General features: G+C 26.5%; 1 protein-coding gene across 1 annotated transcript in view; it reads left to right on the top strand.

Moving 5' to 3' along the window:
- LOC100209153 (fibroblast growth factor receptor 3) overlaps positions 1 to 21474 on the top strand; it is an 87580-nt gene that overhangs the window by 3479 nt on the left and 62627 nt on the right. Inside the window, exon 4 of the mRNA XM_065812839.1 lies at positions 7281 to 7616. Within this exon, the coding sequence (XP_065668911.1) occupies positions 7281 to 7616 (336 nt within the window). The remainder of the gene's footprint in view (positions 1 to 7280; positions 7617 to 21474) is intronic.

The following is a 21474-nucleotide window of genomic DNA, read 5'->3' as shown; positions in this document are numbered from 1 at the left end:
GGGGGAGGGGACTGGGACTAGTGCCCCACTTTTTTATAGTGGAATCTTGTGATTGATTTCTCACTACTTCCCAGACAAACTGCTCTGAAACATTCTGCATTTGTGTATTCCTAATGAACATGTGTTAAAATTGTTTTCAGGGGAGAGGACCAGAGGGCTGGGGCACTGGGGGAGATGCCCCAATTTTCTCAAAAATTTTTTTTTTTTTGAATTGTTAATAAAGTATAGATTACTTTGAAAACAGTTTTGAAATTTTTTTTTGAGTTTATGTTTGTTCCATTCCGTTTTAGAACATTCTGTATTCAATGATCTTTATAAAATGCTTTAAGAAAGTACATATGTCTATAGGACTTTAGTACATAAGTCTATAGGATTTTTTACTTGCAAGTATATGGATTAAATACATTCATCCATCTAAAATAATGAATTTAACAGAGTTTTACACTGTATAATTTAAAACTCTTTGAATTGAAAAGAAAACAGACAGAACAACGTTGATCTGTCAAAGAAAAACAATTTAAGAATACAAATTGATGTTATCAGAAGCAATTAACAAATTAACAGCTCATTCCTACATTGCAAAATGTCAAGCAAGATACCCTCTATTTATTAAACCAAAATGACCAGCTTAAAGAAAAATCATTTTGCTTCATGTCAGAAGATGATGAGCATGACATTTTTTGTATGTAGTTCAGACAAATAGTTAATTACTTAAAAGAAATTCATCCTTATATTTTAAAGATTTTTTGTGATGGTTGGTTTCAGATGGTAGTGCTGCATAGTATAAAAACCACAAAAACCTCTATAATATCTGTTTCAGTAAAGAAGATTTTGACATTGATGCAGAGTATACATTTTTTGATACAATAAGTCACCATGTAATGATATTGGTGGCACTGCAAAACGATTAACTGCAAATGCAAGTCTACAAAGGCCCATAAATGATCAGATGTTAAATTGAAGGGATTATTTTTTTCAAGATTGATAAAAGAAAGACTGACAGAATTGCGCACCACTTTGAAAAAATATTTTCAGCTAAGTAGAATAATTTCTGGAACTAGAGCTATAACTGAATGCAGAATCTATAAATACTGTTACCTTTAAATGAACAAGTAAAGATTTTAATATAACAGGCATGTTTTCTTTTTCTGGTATTCGAAGTATTCAATCAAATCAGCTAATTAACATCAATACATTGAAATTTATTCTGTGTAAATATGATACGTTTCATTAGATTGGTATGATAAATGAAATTGATAATATTGAGCAAGATGTTATTGTTGCATTTATGCACCTGCATGTTTCTTTTAATAAACTTTTATGGCCATCTAGAGCAGATGAGTGTTGGTTTACAATTACCAACATAATTTGTATCATTGATGCACCTGTAACAACAACTGGACGTACCTGTATTTTGACCGTTAACGCATCTAAGCAAATCTTAACACAATCTTGAAACTTTATATTTTTGTATTTTACTTTGTCAATAATTAAATAAAACGTAACAAGTACAAACAAAATAAAACGTAACAAGTACAAACCAAAAAATTTTTTGAAGACAATATTTTCATAGTTATCTTTAGATTTTTGAAAGTTTAGAAAAAATTTTTTTTTGAGAAAATAATTGAGGCATGGTCCCAGTGCCCCTGGCCATGGAACCTCAGGTTGTCTACCCTGGAAACAATCTTAACACACTTTCAAGCAATTCTTTTTTCAAGGAATTCTTATTTTACTAAGCACTCTTAACTATATAAAAATCAGCAAAATCTGAGATGTATGGTGACATGACCTGGGTCATTTGATATGGAATTATCCAACTTTAAAGTTATTTTTTACTTCTAATATCAACTAATTTGGTGGTGCCATTGTGAGAAGTTGAACAAAAGTTTTATTGTCAGAATAGAGAATTTTCACTTTTATTAAACTTCTAATTTCATCATTATTTTCAGCCTTCTATTTGTTTCATGACACATTTTCTCCTTCTGAGAGTATATATTTTGATGTTTTTAAATGAATTTTTAAAAGTGATATATTCAAATTTTGGTGATATATATTGATCTTGTGTATTTTCACTTTAAATGATAATATTACAAAAGTCCTCATCATCTTGTTCACCTTTATTTTATTCTTTATTTGGAAAAAAATCTCTTCTAACAATTTTTTGTTTACAAAAAATTTATAGAAGAGATTTTTTATGTATTTTTTATGTTACTGTTTTATGCAAAGTTTATTCCAAGGAGCTATATTCAAGCTACTTCTAATCATGACTTGTGAATTTTAGGTTTTCTGTTATGATTTATCTTTTAAAGAGTCTATGAACCAAGTTTAATTTAGAATTCTATTGGCAAGTTTTTTTTTAACAATTTGTTGAAAAAGTAAAAAAATCTTTAAAATTATAGTTCTATATGTTACTGTTCTATATTTTACTGTTCTATATGTTACTGTTGTTCTATATGTTGCTGTTGTTCTATATGTTGCTGTTGTTCTCTATGTTGCTGTTGTTCTATATGTTACTGTTGTTCTATATGTTACTGTTGTTCTATATGTTACTGTTGTTCTATATGTTACTGTTGTTCTCTATGTTGCTGTTGTTCTATATGTTACTATTGTTCTATATGTTACTGTTGTTCTCTATGTTACTGTTGTTCTATATGTTACTGTTGTTCTATATGTTACTGTTGTTCTATATGTTACTGTTGTTCTATATGTTACTGTTGTTCTATATGTTACTGTTGTTCTATATGTTACTGTTGTTCTATATGTTACTGTTGTTCTATATGTTACTGTTGTTCTCTATGTTGCTGTTGTTCTATATGTTACTATTGTTCTATATGTTACTGTTGTTCTCTATGTTACTGTTGTTCTATATGTTACTGTTGTTCTATATGTTACTGTTGTTCTATATGTTACTGTTGTTCTCTATGTTGCTGTTGTTCTATATGTTACTATTGTTCTATATGTTACTGTTGTTCTCTATGTTACTGTTGTTCTATATGTTACTGTTGTTCTATATGTTACTGTTGTTCTATATGTTACTGTTGTTCTAAATGTTACTGTTGTTCTATATGTTACTGTTGTTCTATATGTTACTGTTGTTCTAAATGTTACTGTTGTTCTCTATGTTGCTGTTGTTCTCAATGTTACTGTTGTTCTCTATGTTACTGTTGTTGAGATTAACTCAACCTAAAAAGTTGAGTTAATCTCAAAATACATAAAAAGCTAGTTGTTTTATTAACTTTTAAGCATGTTACCTTCATGTTTAAAGTATTTTTATTGAATTCAGCATCAAAAAAACATTTGTTAAGGAAAATGTTTTTTCAAAATGTTATGAAAACTGGGTTGTTTTGTGAAACCAGGTTAATATTAAAAATGAAATATCTCAGAACTGTTTGACATTTTGGGCCAAATTTTTGTGTTCAACAGCCAAAAAAATTTGAAGAAAATATGAGTCCCATGGTTCAAATTATCCTAAATTTTAGGTGATTTGATGTGGAATTACCCATGTGTACTATTATTTTATTCCAAGTTGAAAACACTGTATTCCAAAAACTAATATTTAACTAAAAAAAAGCTTAGATTAAAAATCTGAAATGCTTGAATGAAATTATATATGTTCATGTAAAAATTTCTTACAAAATTAGTAAATTTTTGCTTATGATTGTATATTCTTGTCAACATATGAGTTAATCAAATAGTTTCTGTTGTTTTTTTATAAGCATTTATAATAGATTAATAACATTTACCTTAATACATTATTTTAATTCATTAGTTACATATTTTTGATGATTATGTATCTTTTATTTATTTAAAAAAAATTTTCTTTATCGTTTTTATAACCACATTGATTAGTAATCATAATCTTTCTCGATAAGGCTTGCCAATAAAACCATCCCTATTTTTATAAGAATATGCTTTATTTGCTGCTTAGGTTACCTGTTTAAGTCTTCTTTTAATTGACTACTTATGAAAAGGCTAACTTGTAATAATCATAGGCTAAAATGTTTTTTGTTTCACTTTATCTGATGTCATATCAGATCAGTTGATAAGCTGTTAAAGCATTGTTGCATTAGAGTTAAAATCTGGAGTTATTCTGACTTTTCTCTTTTATTACCAGTTTTGAAATTTTTTTGTTACCAGGGCCTCTGAGTTTCACAATTAACTCTATACCAGAATTTTATTCCTTTACAATGTCCTTTATATTTAGAGCTTGAAAGGAAAGATCCAGTAAAAGGATTTAACTCATCTGAATGGTGAGTCAAGCGAGAATGATTTTTGATTGATGAAACTGGAGATAATACATTCTTTTAATAAGGAATAATGATAGTATTTGTAGATAAGAAAAAGAGATACAACGTTACAACAATTGAGGTGAGGCTCAAGCTTTGCAGAAAAAGCAAGTCCAATTAAGTTTAGAATGCATTTTTGAACCTTGAAGAGAAAGAGTATTATTAGAAAAACCAGAAGCTACCTTAGTAAATATTAACTTTTTAATAGATTGTATATATGGTTTTCATGAGAGGTCAGTAATAAATGATAATTATTATATGAATGTAAAAATGATAAATTATTAAATAGATATAAAAGAGAGGACTCAGTGAGAGGGTTACCATTTATTAATGAATGTTGACAATATTGTGATAGTTGTTTGCAGTAAATAACTAAATTTTGTAAAAGTTAAAATTCAAAAGCCACTGCAAGCTCCAAGCTGTTACAAAAAAGAGATCTGTAAACAAAAAAAAGGTATAGCAAACAGAGCCATTTTAGATAGATGATTTTTAGGAAGATCATTAATGCAAATAAGAAACAATACAGGACCAAGGATAGAACCTTGAGGTACCCCAGAAGTTACTAGAAATGAAGAAGAGAAATGATTTAATAATCTCAAAAATTTCCTCAGATACACAATTTGAACAAGCTTATGGAGTAGACCAGCATGCCAAACTGTGTTGAAAACTTTAGTTATGTCAAGAGTAATAATGCCCTTGCCTTGCTACCTACATCTAATGCATTATAGAATCTTTTAGTTAAAGCATTTGAAAAGTCAATTGAAAAACAAGAAGAATAAAAACCATATTGATTCACAAAGAGTAAATTATTGGACTCAAGGTATGACATCAGAAATTTGTTGATTAAAAACTCAAAGACCTTGCTAATAATAGAGTTTCTAAAAGTTGGAACTACAGATGCCATTTTCCAGCATGCAGGAAAACAAGATTCAGTCAAGTATAAGTTAAATTGTTTAGAGAAAATTAAAGAGAGTTCTTGAAAACACTTTGCTAATTCTCTAGAGCCTAACTTCTGAGATAAAAATATTTGTAAAATGGGAATGAAGCTTAGCATTAGACAGCACCTTTTTGCATTAGTTTCTTGCAAAATAAAAAGATTTTATTTTGCAAGAAACTAATGTAAAAAGGTGTTTCTTGAGAGAATTGTTCCTTTGAAAAAGAAGAAAAAAATGATTACAATTAGATACAGCAGCTGAACAAGAAGGTGAAAACCATAGAGTAAAATGATGTTTAACCTGAAACTGAGGAGAAGGAATAAAAGCCTTCATATGTGCCTGGATACAGGAGGTTATGTACCAGTGTAACAAAGAGAAAAAAGACTTATGCCCTAGGACCTCACAAAGAAGTCATGAAAAGAATCCTAGTCAGCCTTATGGTAGAAGTAATAAGTGCAATGACAGGGTTATTTAAAAGAATAAGTATAAGATAAAAGATTTGAGATCATTGAATGGTTTGAGTCACCTAAAGGAGCCTAAGGAGAAAATGAACACATGCTAGAGTCAGAGAAAAGACACAAATCAAGGAATGAAGGTGAGCGATTAGAGGTATCTGGAAAATGAGTCAATAAGTTACAGTCTGGCTAAATAACTGCATATTTAGATAGATGACTTTTAATGGTGAGTCAAGTGTGTAAATTGGTATTATGATATGCTTAAACATTTTCTGTCTTTAGCCTAATATTGAACACTGATATAATATTGAATAAAAATGATGTTCACGTTTCTTCCTATTTTCATATATAAAAGATTCTATTGTTACTCTTCTTCTTTGTAAAAATTCTTTTTTAGTTTGAAAAGTTTAAAAATTGCACTGAAATAGTTCCAAGCGAGAGCAAGTAATTATAAGGAAGTACTCCAAAAACTCTTATTCGTCTAGTTTTTTTCCTCGAACATCAGTTCTTTGGAATTTGCTTCCTTCATTTTGCTTTCCTGATTCATATAATTTGCAATCTTTAAAGTCGTCTGTCAATCGTTATCTTGCTCTAAAAACTTCATCTTTTCTCTTCCAGTAACTGCTAACTCTAATAGTGGTTGTTTGCAGCCTCATCGGAAGCATAGTTACATTAGTTAAATTATTTTTCACAAAATTAGTTGTGAAAAAGAATTATTTAGAATTAAGATAACTTTTGTTTGGTCATTTGTTTTTATAATTTTTTAGGTTACTTATTTTTATAATTTTTTAGGTTACTTATTTTTATATCTGCATTTAAAAATAAGTTTTTTTTTGTAAGTTTTGTTTGATCCATACAAGTAGTAATTTCAAGTTTTTCTTGTAAACATAGCATACATTCTGTAGAAATAATATTATTTGTAAGTGTAGTTTTTAGAATAGATCAGTTTGATTTAAAATTAATTTTTTTTTCTTAATTGCCAAATATATTTTGACAACATTGTCTCTTTTGAGTATTTTTTATGTTTAAAAAATTGTTTGTGGTTGACATAATGTTTTTTCCATTCGCTTGTGGTTAAGCTAATTTATTGTTTATAAGGGTTATTTTATTAGGAAATAATGCATTTGTAAATAACATTTTTTGATAAGCATTTTCCATCCATAGGGCAATCAGTTTTTTGTTTGCAATAACAATTTTTAGTTTTTTTTCTCTCAGAAATTAATTTTTATTAATTAATTTTTTTAATCAATGCAACATTGTGGCCTTTTAAAGTTCTTTCTATTTTTTAGTGTATATATATATATATATATATATATATATATATATATATATATATATATATATATATATATATATATATATATATGTATATATATATATATTATTTATATATATATATATATATATATATATATAATATACACATAAATGTATATATTTATATTATAAGCCTTAGTAGAAATAAGCGAGTGCATATATATATATATATATATATATATATATATATATATATATATATATATATATATATATATATATATATATATATATATATATATATATATATATATATATATATATATATGAATCGATGTTTCTTTTAGAAACTCCACCACCTGAACCTGAAATATTTCCAAAGCCAATAAGTAACACAATAGAAATAGAGTTTAAAAGTAACAAAAATATCACTTGCAAATCTGCTGGTGCTAGAGGAGTAGATGATTCATACTTAAATTGGTATAAAGAAGATATTAATGGTATGCAATCACCTGTGGACAAATCAAAAATTGTTAGACTTGAAGAAATAAACAATATTTACATTGATGTTGAAATTTTGATGTTTACAAATTTTCAGTTTAGTGATTTTGGAAAATATGTTTGCACCCGAAAAGAACCTGAGAAAGCTCCAACATCTAGTTTTGTTAATGTTGTTCTAAAGCGTGAGTATTTTTTTAATTTTTAAGTTTTAATCAATTCAATGCTAAATGCATAATACCTTTAAATAGAAAAAACGATCTTTTTAATTAAAAAGTTATATCTGCTGCATCTAGAGATCTTTATAAATACAAATTTGTATTTAATGCATTTAATACAAAAAATACATTTTATATTGCCAATCTTACATCATTTTTAGTTGATACTTTATTCCATCATTTTTGAGTTTAGAGTTCTAGAGCTATAAAAAATTTATTGTGCCTATATATATATATATATATATATATATATATATATATATATATATATATATATATATATATATATATATATATATATATATATATATATATATATATATATACATATATATATATATATATGAATATATATATATACATATATATATATATATATATATATATATATATATATATATATATATATATATATATATATATATATATATATATATATATATATATATACATATATACATATATACATATATACTATATTCAATCCATATGTAAGGTTGCAATTTCCTAATGTCATTTTTTTGCTCTTAAGGTAAAAAGTGCACTTTAATTTGGAATAATATAAATTTTAAATATAAATAAGATAAGTTAATGTATAAGAAGATATAAATAAGTTAAGTTAGTGTATTCTTTAAATAGAGGCTCAATGTTTATAAAGAACTGAGCAATCCTCTTCAGCTAGTTCATCAGGAAGAATGTCTAAATATCAAATTTGATATTTCGCATTCAAAGTATGGAAGCTATTCTTTCATTAACAAATAAATTAATTCTCACTCATGCATATAAAAGGAAAAAGCAAATTTTTTTTTTGTAAAGAAATAAATCATTATTTCTCTGAAAATATAACATTGGTATAATTATTTTATTTTATTTCATAATCTATAAATAAATAAATAGAAATGGTTTTGTTCTTCTAAAAATATAGTAATAACCATATTAAATGTATGCACCATTCGTTTTAAAAAGAAAATAAAGATACTGAATACTCTCATCTTTAAATTTGTTGAGAAGTGATCTCTATTTGGTAATACACTCATTGTTGTAAAACACTCATTAATAATTCAGATTGATAATTAAGCCCTAAAAACATGCAAAGAAGGAAAAAAATTTTAGGGATCAATATGGGATCAGTAGGCAGAGAATGGAATCATATATAAGGACAAATATCATAAATAAAGAAATGGAAAGCAGGATAAAGAGAGGCAACTGTAGCAGTTGCTGACTTAGCAATCGGTTATATTTATTATTTCTGTATAACTGAGTTTTGTTGGAATTATAATTCACAAGTCACTGCAAGCCTCAAGTTGTTACAGAAGAGAGATCGATTCAAGGTTGGCTGTCTGAACTTTCCCAGAAAAAATAAGCAATATGATGCGAGCTTTCATTATTGGGTTAGGTTATCCTGCTACTGGTAAAATGTAACCTAGTTCAACCTGTTTTATGTTCTGGTGCCTTGAAGGATATGCTTTTTTAGGCAAAAGCTAGAAGATGCCAACTCTGACTTAACACACTCTTGGTTGAGTAAAGGATAAAGATGATGTCTCAATAAAAATACTTATCTTGGGCAGTCATTAAATGTATCTAGCTACTGTTTTGTAGAAGGCCTCTTATGCAAAGACTTCAGAGGTAAACAGATTCTATCTGTTGACAAGCTTCGCACCCCTTCTTTATCTATTAGGCTGGCATAGATGTATTTATATTACATTGTTTCCAGTTTAGCATGTTGAATGCTGGATCTTCTTTACTCTCATTGCATGCGTTTTGCTTGCGTTTTTATGACAAGACAACTATTTCTATTATCTCCTAATGAGGGTACAGCTCTAAAACTCAGTTTTCTGGTTCTGAAGGTAATCAGGTTTACCAAATAAACCCTAAACCCTTAGGTACGGCTTAGGGTTTATTAATAGTAATATGGAAAATGCTTGGACTGTTAGATAGTGTACTGAATACTATCTGTGCTTTCAGTTGAGTTCTTTAACAAATTAAAAAATGGATTTAAGTATCAAAACTATAAAGCACAAAAAACCATCAACATCACCAATTTCACTTAATCTATCATTCACTAATATTCGTGGTCTGAGATAAGACTCAAGAGAAGTAAAGTAACTTTTCTTTTTAGTCTTATCTCCTGCAAAGCTCACCAGACCTACTTGCTTTTTGTGAAACTAATTTGAGTTGAGCTGTCTCATCTTTTTATCTTAGTGTTGATGATTATCTTCCTTTAATTTGTAAAGACTCCATTAGTCACATGCTTGGCATGAGCATTTACATTTGTAAGAATTCACCCATTTTTCGGGAAACTTGGTTTGAATGCACAGACTATTCTTTTATTAAGCACCACTTCACTCTATCACCTTTTTTTTATTTATCTCCTTTATCTCAAGACTCTTTTCAATTTTATTTCTTTTTCATCAGATAAATGTGAAGCGGTTAGGGTTATCGCTCTCGACATTTCCAAAGCTTTTGATAAAGTTTGGCTTACTGGTCATCTTCATAAGCTCTCTTCTTATGATAAGAAGAAAGCCTATGGAGAAGACCAGCAAGCCAAACTTTATCAAAAGTTTATGATATATCATCATATGGTATATCAGGTAACATCTTTAAGATTATTGAATCCCTATTTAGTATAAAAGTTGTTCTTGATGGATAGCACTCTTCTTCATGTCCTGTAGCTTCAGTGGTTCCTCAATGTTCTCTGCTTTGTCTGTATACTTTTTTTAATTTACATTAATACTCTCCCAGAAATTCTCACATCTAAGGTGGCATTGTTCACTGGTGATACTATAACTTATTATTTTCTTGATAAGATGCACACACTCTCTGATTGTTTGGAGGGGCGTTTGAGCTTGAAAAGGATCTCATTACTGCTACAGCATTGGGCTCTCAGTGGCTGGTGAACTTTAACTCAGATAAAACTCAATTTTTTACAGCTAATCGTTATTATACTAATGTATTTTCCTATATTTATGAACAGTGATGTACGCAATGAGTCATCTGCCCTTTGTCTTCTAGGATTAACTCTTACTTCAGATTTTTCTTGGAAACCATATATCAAATCCATTGCAAAATTAGCATCTGCTAAGTTTGCATCTCTTTATTGTGCTTGCCATTTTCTTTCTCCTTATTCTATTCTTTATCTCTAGAAATCTGTAATATTTTTTTGAATGGATTACTGTTGCCCTATCTGAAGCGGATTTTCAAATTGTACCCTTTCTCTTTCAGACAAGGTGCAAAAATGCATTGTAAACATAATTGAACCTCCTTTTGCAGCCAACCTTTAACGATTGTCACATTGTTCTAATGTTGTTTCTCATTCTCTTTTCTATAAATATTATAATGGGCGCTGCTCTAAAGACCAGCTAACATCTTTTGTGCCATCTACTAAAATTAATTCTTGTGTTACTTGTCATTTAATTAAGTCTCATTTTTTTACTATGACTGTTTTTAAGTGCTCCAGAAATTCTTTTTCGTCTAGTTTTTTTCCTCAAACTTCAGTTCTTTTGAATTCGCTTTCTTTATCTCGTTTTGCTGATTAAAATATCTTGTAATCTTTTAAGCCATCTGTTTATTGTAATCTTGCTTTATAAATTTCATCTTTTCTCTTCCAGTAACTTTTAACACTTATAGTTGGAAGTGAAAATGTTAAAAAAAAATGAAGCAAGGTAATGAACAAGGTCAGTATGTCAAACTTCGTTGAAAGCCTTTGGTATGTCAAGAACAGGTCTTTGCCTGATATTCATGGGGTAGAATTATGACATCAAACCAACAAGAAGAAAGCTTCCATTTCTGTCTGAATCCAGAGGATTATTTAGGAGACACATATATCAGCAGAGAGATAAAAGACATCAGCCTAAAGACTCACAAACAAAGCTTTGGAAATAAACTCAGTTAGCTTTCTGGTAGTAGTTATTAATGTAATGATAGGGTAGGAATGATTGGAGGATTCAATCCTGATTTCAAGAAAAATAAGTAAATTGATGTGTAAGTATTTACCCAGTTTCCATTGGAGCCAGAAAAAAGCAGTATTTTTTGGATTACATATTACTAATAGCAGGGTTATCCTAATAATTCTGAACTAGACTTGTATTAGTTCAATAAAGTTTGTTCTATTGGCAGTACTTTAACATATTGCTCTGTATATTTTTGATATTCAATTATAAACAAAAAAAAATTTATAAAAATTGTTCATAAATAACTGTAATAATATTCTTCTATAAAATAAGTTGTATTCTTTTATATTCTTGAAGAGGATTGAAAAAGAAAAAAATGTTAGGTTGTTAAAGGGATCCCAAACCCAGAGTCAAGACATGTTGTGTTCATATTAAAAAGAATGATTTAAAAAAAAAAACATTTAGTCTAAATTTTTTTGATTAAAACAGTATAAATGCATACAAAAAAAAGTTAATTTTTTTGTTTTAGTCGAAACTCACCTTCTCTGTTTTATTGTGGGACAAATAGTCTTCAAAATATATGCAGCAATCTACAGATTTGATAATTTATTATCAAGTCTGTAGATTTAAGCGCATTTTATTTCTATAAATTTTAGTACACACTAAAACTCTTAGGAATAAAATGTTGCTTGAATCAATTATCAAGTCTGTAGATTTTGGCCTACAACAAAACTGAGAAGGCAAGTTTTAAATACTTTTTGATTTACAACAAAACAGAGAAGATGAGCTGCGAATAAAACAAAAAAAATTTTCTTGTTATTCATTTATTCTTTTGCTTTAATCAAAAAAATTTAGCCCAAGCGTTTTTTATTAGTCTGTTTAAGTATGAACACAATGTGTGTCGACAGTTTGGGATCTCATTAATATTTTTATAAAATATATAAAAACATATAAACAAAAAATTAAAAGCACTTAGATATATTAAAAAAACATAAATTAATAAATCTTCTTTGAAATTATTTAAAATCATTTTAATAATTGCCTTATAATAAACAAGATGGCGTATTTATCATAAAGTAAGTGATTGAAAACTATAGTATAGAAATGTGTGTTGCTTTTACTCCAAGTTACAGTAGTACTGTTATTTACTAATAAACCCAATGACCAGATTAAGTTTCATTTACTTCATCATGATTTATTTTTCACTGAAATCCAACTGATTTTAGACAAATTTAAAATTAAAATGGATGAATACATTTTTTATAAACATGTCAAAAAGTTTTATACAAAATTATTAAATCCTGTAATCTTACTGCAAAATAAAACTAAAATTTTCACCTTAATGTGCCTAATATATACATGGCGTATATATAAAGCGAAAATACGCACTTTGTTGTGCCTAATATTCACTTGGCTTATATAAAGCAAAAATATGTACTTTGTTGTGCTTAATATGCACATGGCGTTTATATAAAGCAAAAATATGCACTTTGTTGTGTTCACATTCGCATGGTGTATATATATATATTGGCTGATGCATTTTCTTGAGATAAGAGAAAATTTAAAGAATTTTTGATGAGGTTTTAAGAAAGTTTTAAGAATATAACATCTCACTAGGTTTGAAGAAAGTTTGAAAATATATAGAATCTAACATAAACAAATATCATTAAGATTGAAGAACATTTTTATAAAGCAGTTTTTAAGTACGATTTCATATTGTACACAAGAGATATAAAATTGTAGAGAAGAATAGAGAACAGATAAAAATGAAATTTATACATATCTAAGTTCAAAAGATTATAATATAAAAAGGACAATTGTCAGCTGAGAAATATAAAGCATCATTCCAAGATCAATAGTAAAGATATTAAATCATTGTCAGTTTTAAAATAGTTGTAGAGAGTTTTAGTAAAGAGATCCAAAAGTGACAAAAGGTGACAAATGTTCATCTTAAATAAACCTACTAAACATACTAAAACAAATTATTTATAGAGATATTACCAAAAGACTTTTTTATTTCTAATGCTATATTGTTTTTCATTAAGGAGAATTCTGGTTTTTTGATTTTTTCTTTCAAAAGAAATTTCAATTAACGCATATATCTTTGTTGTCAATAAAAATAAGTATTGTTAAAGTTGTCAATAAAAATAAGTATTGTTAAAGTATTGTTAAAGTTAAATAATAAAAATAATTGTTAAAGTTGTGAATAAAAATTAGTATTGTTGAAATTGTCAATAAAAATTAGTATTGTTAAAATTGTCAATAAAAATTAGTATTGTTAAAGTTTAATTATATTTTGATTTTTAGGGTTTTTCTTTTTTTATTATGTTAGGTATAAAAAAAGTTAAAATTGATATTCTTACTTTTTTTAAATACATATATATATATATATATATATACAATATATATATATATATATATATATATATATATATATATATATATATATATATATATATATATATATATATATATATATATATATATATATATATATATATATATATATATATGATAACTTGCTATTATTAATATAATTTTTTTCAAATATTATTTTAATATACATTTGTCATAATAATTGTTTTTTAAACTGAAATGCAACAAAAAAGACTTGTAATTGCAAATTAAAAAAGAGAATACCCAAGCTTGTACATAGATTAAATCTTTGAAAATACCCTCTATGGTGAATATACCATTCATTAAATAAACCAGATACTATTGTAGAAAAAAACTAAGCAGAGTATTAGGTTTAGAAATAGAAATAAAAAGGTGTTACAAATAACTGATTATTTATCAAATATTTATCAAGATATGACCAATAACAAGTTATTGGTCAATATCTTGATAAATATTTTGTTTTGGTAAGTTTAATTAACTAATTTTCTAAAGAAGAGTTTGATTGATAAAAAATAACATAAAAATTAGAATAGCTATGTTAAAAATTTTAAAAAGAAAGATTGAAAAAGTAAAGTGTTAATATAAATTAGTCAATAGTTAAGGAATTAAGTTATAACGTTTCATATTTAAGACCCAATCACAATGTTCAGACCTTCATCCACTTAAACATTCTGATTGGCATGTAAGTTTTATATTAAAGTTTCTATGATTATCATTAAAGCTATTTTAAATTGTTTTCAGTTGTTCATTGTTTCAAAACATTAACAACTACAAACAATTGTAATAATATATTTTATTTAGATGTAATTTAGTTACAATTATTTTATTGCAATAACATGCAGTTTTTTAAAAAAACTAAATATTTTTGATTATTGGAATAATAATAATTTTAAGCCCATAACAATCTTAAGTTTTACAGCATAAAAAAAGTTGTAAAAAATGATATCATAATTTTCTTTTCTGACTTACTGAAACAATAATTAGAATTGTTAACATTTCTTTTAAAGTCCAAAGAAAAAAATATAGCAATCATAAAAATTTAAACAAAATAATTATTAACTTTTGCTTAAATTGTTTAATAATCACAAAAGTTTTTTAGATCATTAATCATCAAAATGATGTAATAGTTTTTGTTTTATTTTTTCATTTTACATTTTAAATTAATTAAATTAAAAACTATAAAACAATTATAATCATAAAATAGGCAGACTTATTCATCTAGTTTTTTCCCTCAAATATTAGTTCTTTGAAATTCACTTTCTTCATCTTGTTTTCCTGATTCGTATAATTTGCAATCTTTTAAATCATCTGTCTAATCAATAACCTTTATAAACTTCATCTTTTCTCTTCCAGTATTTTCCAACTCTAATAGTGGTTGCTTGCAATATTGTTGGAAGTGAAGAAAAAAAAAAAAGAAAGAAAAAAAAGAAAAAGGTTTTTTACTTTTTTCTAAGAAAATTTTTTATCTTTTTATATTATTTTAAATCACCAAAAACAAATATTCCCATCTGTTAGCTTTTTTTAATTGCAATTATCTTTCATAAAGAAAAGACCCGCTAGGAAAAAAGTAAAGTTTTAAAAAATAAATCAGTATCTAAACCATCAGCTAAGTAAAAAAAAAAACTAACTTTATTCTTTGGGAGTGTTTTAATTAAAAGTAAAAAATTCAATTTTTTTTTGTAAAAAAAGTAAAACTTTACTTTTATCTAAGCAGATTCTTAAAAAGCTATTATTTATTTTGGACTATTCGAAATAATATGCTAAAACAGCTGGATGAAAAATTAAAAAATTTTATTTAGAGTTAAAAGCAAAATACAAAAATTATATTTTAATTTATTAAAAGAACTACTCTTGATTAACTTTTTCCTTGATTTAGTTTTTTTTGTTGATTTTCAGGCTTTATAACAATGACCCCATGAAGTGTTGGCCAAACTCAAAAAGTGTAATGGATAAAATGTTTTTGTTACAAAACTTAGGTGAAAATTTCAAAAATTAAAATTGATTGTTTGGAAAAAAATTTGATTCTCTTTTGAAAAAAAATCCAAATACTCTATGGTATATATATACCATAGAGTATTTATATATACTAGCAGAAAGCAACCCGTAATACGGGTTATGGTCGGTCTGTTACTTAATTTATAGTGGCTGTTTTCCACAATTTAAAGTTGCAAAACCTTAACTAATACCCTGTAAGAAAAAAACGCCTTCAAATGAAAAAATTAAACCATCTGTAAAATTAAAATAAATTTATTTACCAATTATTTAACGTTATTTGAGTAATTTACAACTGACATAGGTCATATCAGTGTATGGCAGAACCATTTTCCTAGACATTACTAAGTTCAACACAATACGTTTTTAGTTACTGACACAAAATAATAACACTTCATCATGCCTTAAATTGATGAAAGATTAAAGCTAAATTCTTGTTATATTTTTTATAACATGAACTTTAATTAATAAGATTAATATGAAGTGAACGTAAATTATTTATGAGTTATTAATTTTTTGGTATCCCCTTGATACATGTTTCTTTAAAAAAGGAAATTGTCTTTAAAACAATAAATGCACACAACTAAATAAATTTATTATAAATAACTAAGCAATTGAGTACAAATACGTTTCAAACAAAAAAAAGTCGATTTACAATCAAAAATGTGTATAACAAATTGTAAAAATATGTAAACTTTGATCTTTTATATTGCATTAATGCGTCATATGACAAACCTAAAATAAAAATTGTAACAGATAAGTAGACATAAAAGAAAAAAAAAATAAAACAAAAAAAAACAACTGGAATACAATTTACCTGCTTTTCGGTAGCCTGTTGTCATACTTAAATGCTGTCATGATGCAACTTGTCGGTGTTGTTTTATGACATTATTTCACGTTGGCTTTTAGTAAACTTTGGTTAAATTTTAAAGACATTACAATAGATTTAAAATATTTTAATTAAAAAGCAAAAAAACAAATGCTTCAAGGAGCCAAACTAAAAACATTAAAGATAAAAAATCAAATAGATATAAATAAATTGCATTTATATACCTAAATAGTCTTGGCTTATAGTAAGTTTTAAAAGCAGTGTTTTCAATAAATTAAACTACCAATTAATTATTTTTAACAAATAGAATGTAGCAACATATTATGATAATTGGGTAGTGAATCAATTTAACTATATTTAAGTTTAATTGGTGAAAAACAAATAAATTTCAATTAAAAAAGACAAAAACAAACCAAATATACAATAGTATATTATAAAAAATTACAAATAAAAAAAAAAATTACAAAATTAAAAAAAATAAAAATAAGTCACCGAAGAAAAAACGCCAACAAAAAAGTTATAAATATCTTCACTGATAGAAGATATTTACAACCTTTTGGTTGCTGTTTTTTCTTTGGTGTCTCCCAACACCCCGGTATGGATGAGTCCTCCATTTGAAGGATGGCTCATCCATACCGCCATTACTTTGCCACTTATTGAAGGACCTCTCCGAAAGAGGCCCTGGGTGTTGGGAGCGATATCTTTGATATTCCTCAAATGTTAAGGACTCTAAAATTACAAATAGAAGGATATAATAAAATTTAAACATTTTTACAATTTTTTTAAATCAAAATATAAAGCATAACCTCACCATTTTCACAGGATGAAGAGGATGCTAAAAATAAATTAAAAAAAAGTAAATTAAAAAGAGTTAAACTTGTGAGAAATTTAATTTTAATAAAAATATGAGTAAAATGCAAACAGTTCAAAAATGTCATATTTATATTAAATAATTCTTTCACCTATTGCACATATTTCTCTATAAAAAATATATAAAATTTAAAACACAGCCCTACCAGTTATGCTTCTACCAGACACTAAAGACAAAAAATATACCTCAAAATAATTATATTTACATATAAATAAATATATAACTATAATTTTTTTTACCTATTCCCCTCATTTCTTCCACGAAGTTGTCTAAAGTAAGAAAAAAGATAACTGAAGCTAAAACTAATAAAAACTAAACTAAAATTAACTTTAAACTAAACCAAAACTAAAAAACTAAAATAAACTTTATATTTTAATATCTGTACCTCAGAAGACAAAGGTCGGTTATCCAGTTTTTTGTGAAAATGAGTTATGTATGAGACCTTTTTAGTTTTTTCAGTATCTACATAGGTATAAAAACTGTTTTCCTGCAACAATGTGAAACAAAGTTTGGTCAATATAAAGGGTCTGGTGTCCCCACAATGTTCAAAGGAAAAACGTCTGTAGTTCAGAAATGACTTTTCACTTCTTTTATTTAACTTTTTATTTTTGTCAAAATTATATTTCATGTGCCTCAAGACAAATTAAATAAAACATAAATTTAACCATCAAGAATAAAAAAGCCAATGAAGACTAATTATTTTACTATTTACTCTCTCCTGGACAATTTTTAAAACAGAAAAATAAAAACAACGAACAACAAACAAATTTTAGTTTTTAAACAATGAACAACATCAGTTCCACTTGAAACTAAAGATTTATCAGCTCTAATCGGCTAAAAGACCTTGCTTGAAAGACCGCGTGGAGTAAAGAAACACTTTAAGAAAAGCCTAGAAAGTTCTTTATTAAAAAAGAAAGTGAAACGACACTAACACTATTAAATTACAGTATTCATATTTAGAAGATTAGATAAATTACAGTATTCATGTTTAGATAGTACTAAAAAAACTATTTTACCAGACATTTTATTTCTAACTTCTAAAAAATGAAAACAGGCTATAAAAAATAGAAAAATAAAAACAACCAACAACAAACAAATGATTATTTAAATTTTTGTTTTAAACAATGAACAACATCAACTCTTCTTGAGAATAAAAGTACATCATTTCTAATTCGCTAGCTGACTTTACTCGAAAGACCGCATGGAAAATGTAACCGCGCATAAAAAAAAGTCTAGGAACTACTTAAAAACTAAAAAATAGTGTATTTTACAGAATACAGAACTGTAAGTAACAATACGAACAATAGGCGAAGCTATGCGTAACTATGGGCACTAATATTCATTAGCGCATTAATATTTAGATATACCATAGAGTATTTATATATATATATATATATATATATGTATATATATATATATATATATATATATATATATATATATATATATATATATATATATATATATATATATATAGATCTATAGTTTGTTGTCTTTGGGAAGAGCGGAAGGAAAAAAGTGATTCTTACGCCAACACATACGTCACTTTTAATTACTTTTGACTTTTGTCCAACATTTGCGTGTTGGACGAAAGTAAAAACCATTAATTTAATTACAAACAAATCGTTTTTTAAAAAAACCACAAAATTGCAAATTTAATTGACCAGAATGTTTTAAAAACATTCTGAATGTTTTTAACAATATAAACAATGTTTTTATTTTTATTTTTTTTAATAAAATGTTTTTATTTTTAGTTTTTTTAATAAAATGTTTTTATTTTTATTTTTTTTTACTGTAAATCATGTGCGGAGTGTTGCTACATCGACTATCTTATAGCCTGACTCGCAAGGGAGTGCTGCTACATCGACTGACAAATAGCCTGACTCGCAGGGGAGTGCTGCTACATCGACTGACAAATAGTTTGACCCGCAAGGGAGTGCTGCTACATCTAGGGCAGTTGGGGCAGGCAGTCTATCAATTAATAGAAAAAAATAATTCCGGTCTTGCATTTTAATTTTTACTTTTTGTCAACAAAATATGGAAAAAACTTTCAGACAATATCTAAGGGTTGTATATATATATATATATATATATATATATATATATATATATATATATATATATATATATATATATATATATAGTTCTATAAATTGTTGCATTTGAGAGTACGGAAGGTAAAAAATTTGACAACAAATACATCACTTTTAATTACTTTTGACTTTCATCCAACATTTCTGTGTTGTCATAAAGTTAAAACCATTAATTTAATTGGAATTTAATCACTTTTTAAAAAAACCACAAAAACGCAAATTTAATTGACCAGAATGTTTTTAAAAACATTCTGAATTTTTAATAATTTAAACAATGTTTTTATTTTTATTTTTTTATATAAAATGTTTGTTTTTTCCACTGTAAATCATGCGCGGATGTTGCTACATTGACTATCTTATAGCTTGCTGCTACAAGTGAGTGTTGCCACATCGACTATCTTATAGCCTGACTCTCAACAGAGTGCATATATATATATATATATATATCTATTTATATATATATATATATATATATATATATATATATATATATATATATATATTTATTTATATATTTATATATTTATATATATATATATATATATATATATATACACACACACACTCACATACATACATATTAGGCCACTGCCTACTAGGTGTGTTTTTTTTAAATCATAAAGAGTCACCCTGGCATTTGTTTATTGCAATGTTAATAACACAAAACAATTACATTTACTTTTTTTAAAGTTATTTTCCCTTCGGGAAATTGGATTTAATAATCACACTTTTTAGCTATTTTCATATGTTTTATAGCCTATTTTTCTACTTCTGGTGCCTGAGTGCAACAATAATATAAGGGGCCCACAGATATAAATATAATTTTATATTAACAGGCTTCTTAAATTTTTGCAGCTGGTTGAAAAAAAAAGGTTTCGAAGATAAAAAACAGAAAAACTATTGAAAACTGAGATTAAACCAAATTTTTAATAATTACAATAATTTTATGCGTATTTTTAGTCATTTTGAATAGTTGTTAAATTAATTACAAAAAAAAAAAGTTTTAATAGGAAGTTCATTAGCGTTTGGGGGCCCCTAAATCATGGAGCTTGTATCCATTTCACCAACTGCTCCCCTCCTTAGAAAACCGGTCCTGGAAGTCTATGTAATTAGGAATTTAATATCAATAGAACTATACTTAGATTATTGACTACAGTAAATATTTCATTCAGCAGTTAAAGAAAAAAACAAATAAACAAAAAGTATAACTAACATACTAGACATTCATTTTATAAAATAGTCACACTTTTTTACGTTTCTTTTATTCTCTCTTCGACTTTGGGTTTTAGTCAAAATGAATTTGTGTCTCTTTTCGTAACCATAAACCTGTTTAGATGCCTCTGAGGTTAATTTGACTCAGAATCTCCACAGATTGAGAATTGTTAGGCATATCTATTACACAAAGTTTTAGGTTTGATTTAATAGCCTCTCTCAGATTTTCTGACCTTATGCAAAGAGTTGTTGGGGGCTCAACCTGAATATCATCAACAGAAATAAGATAATCCCAAGACTTAGCATCAAAATTTATTTTCATTATGGATTTCGGCTTAAGCTTTGGTTTAAAAGTAATGTCTTCTTTCAATGCTCTTATTTTAAGGATTTGGTTGAGGGCTTGATTTCTTATACTCAGATTTTCATCCAGCAGCATGCAGTACAGGAAATTTTCTTGCAAACAACAATATGAATTTCCTTGTATGTTCTTAAAAATAATGCTTTGAATCCTGCTGTCTTGAAGCTTGACTAATTGAATGGT

The sequence above is a fragment of the Hydra vulgaris genome, chromosome 12 (assembly GCF_038396675.1).
Source record: "Hydra vulgaris chromosome 12, alternate assembly HydraT2T_AEP".
Lineage (NCBI taxonomy): Eukaryota > Metazoa > Cnidaria > Hydrozoa > Anthoathecata > Hydridae > Hydra > Hydra vulgaris.
Note: the sequence above shows the minus strand (reverse complement) of the source record. Positions and strands in the feature narration are given on the sequence as shown.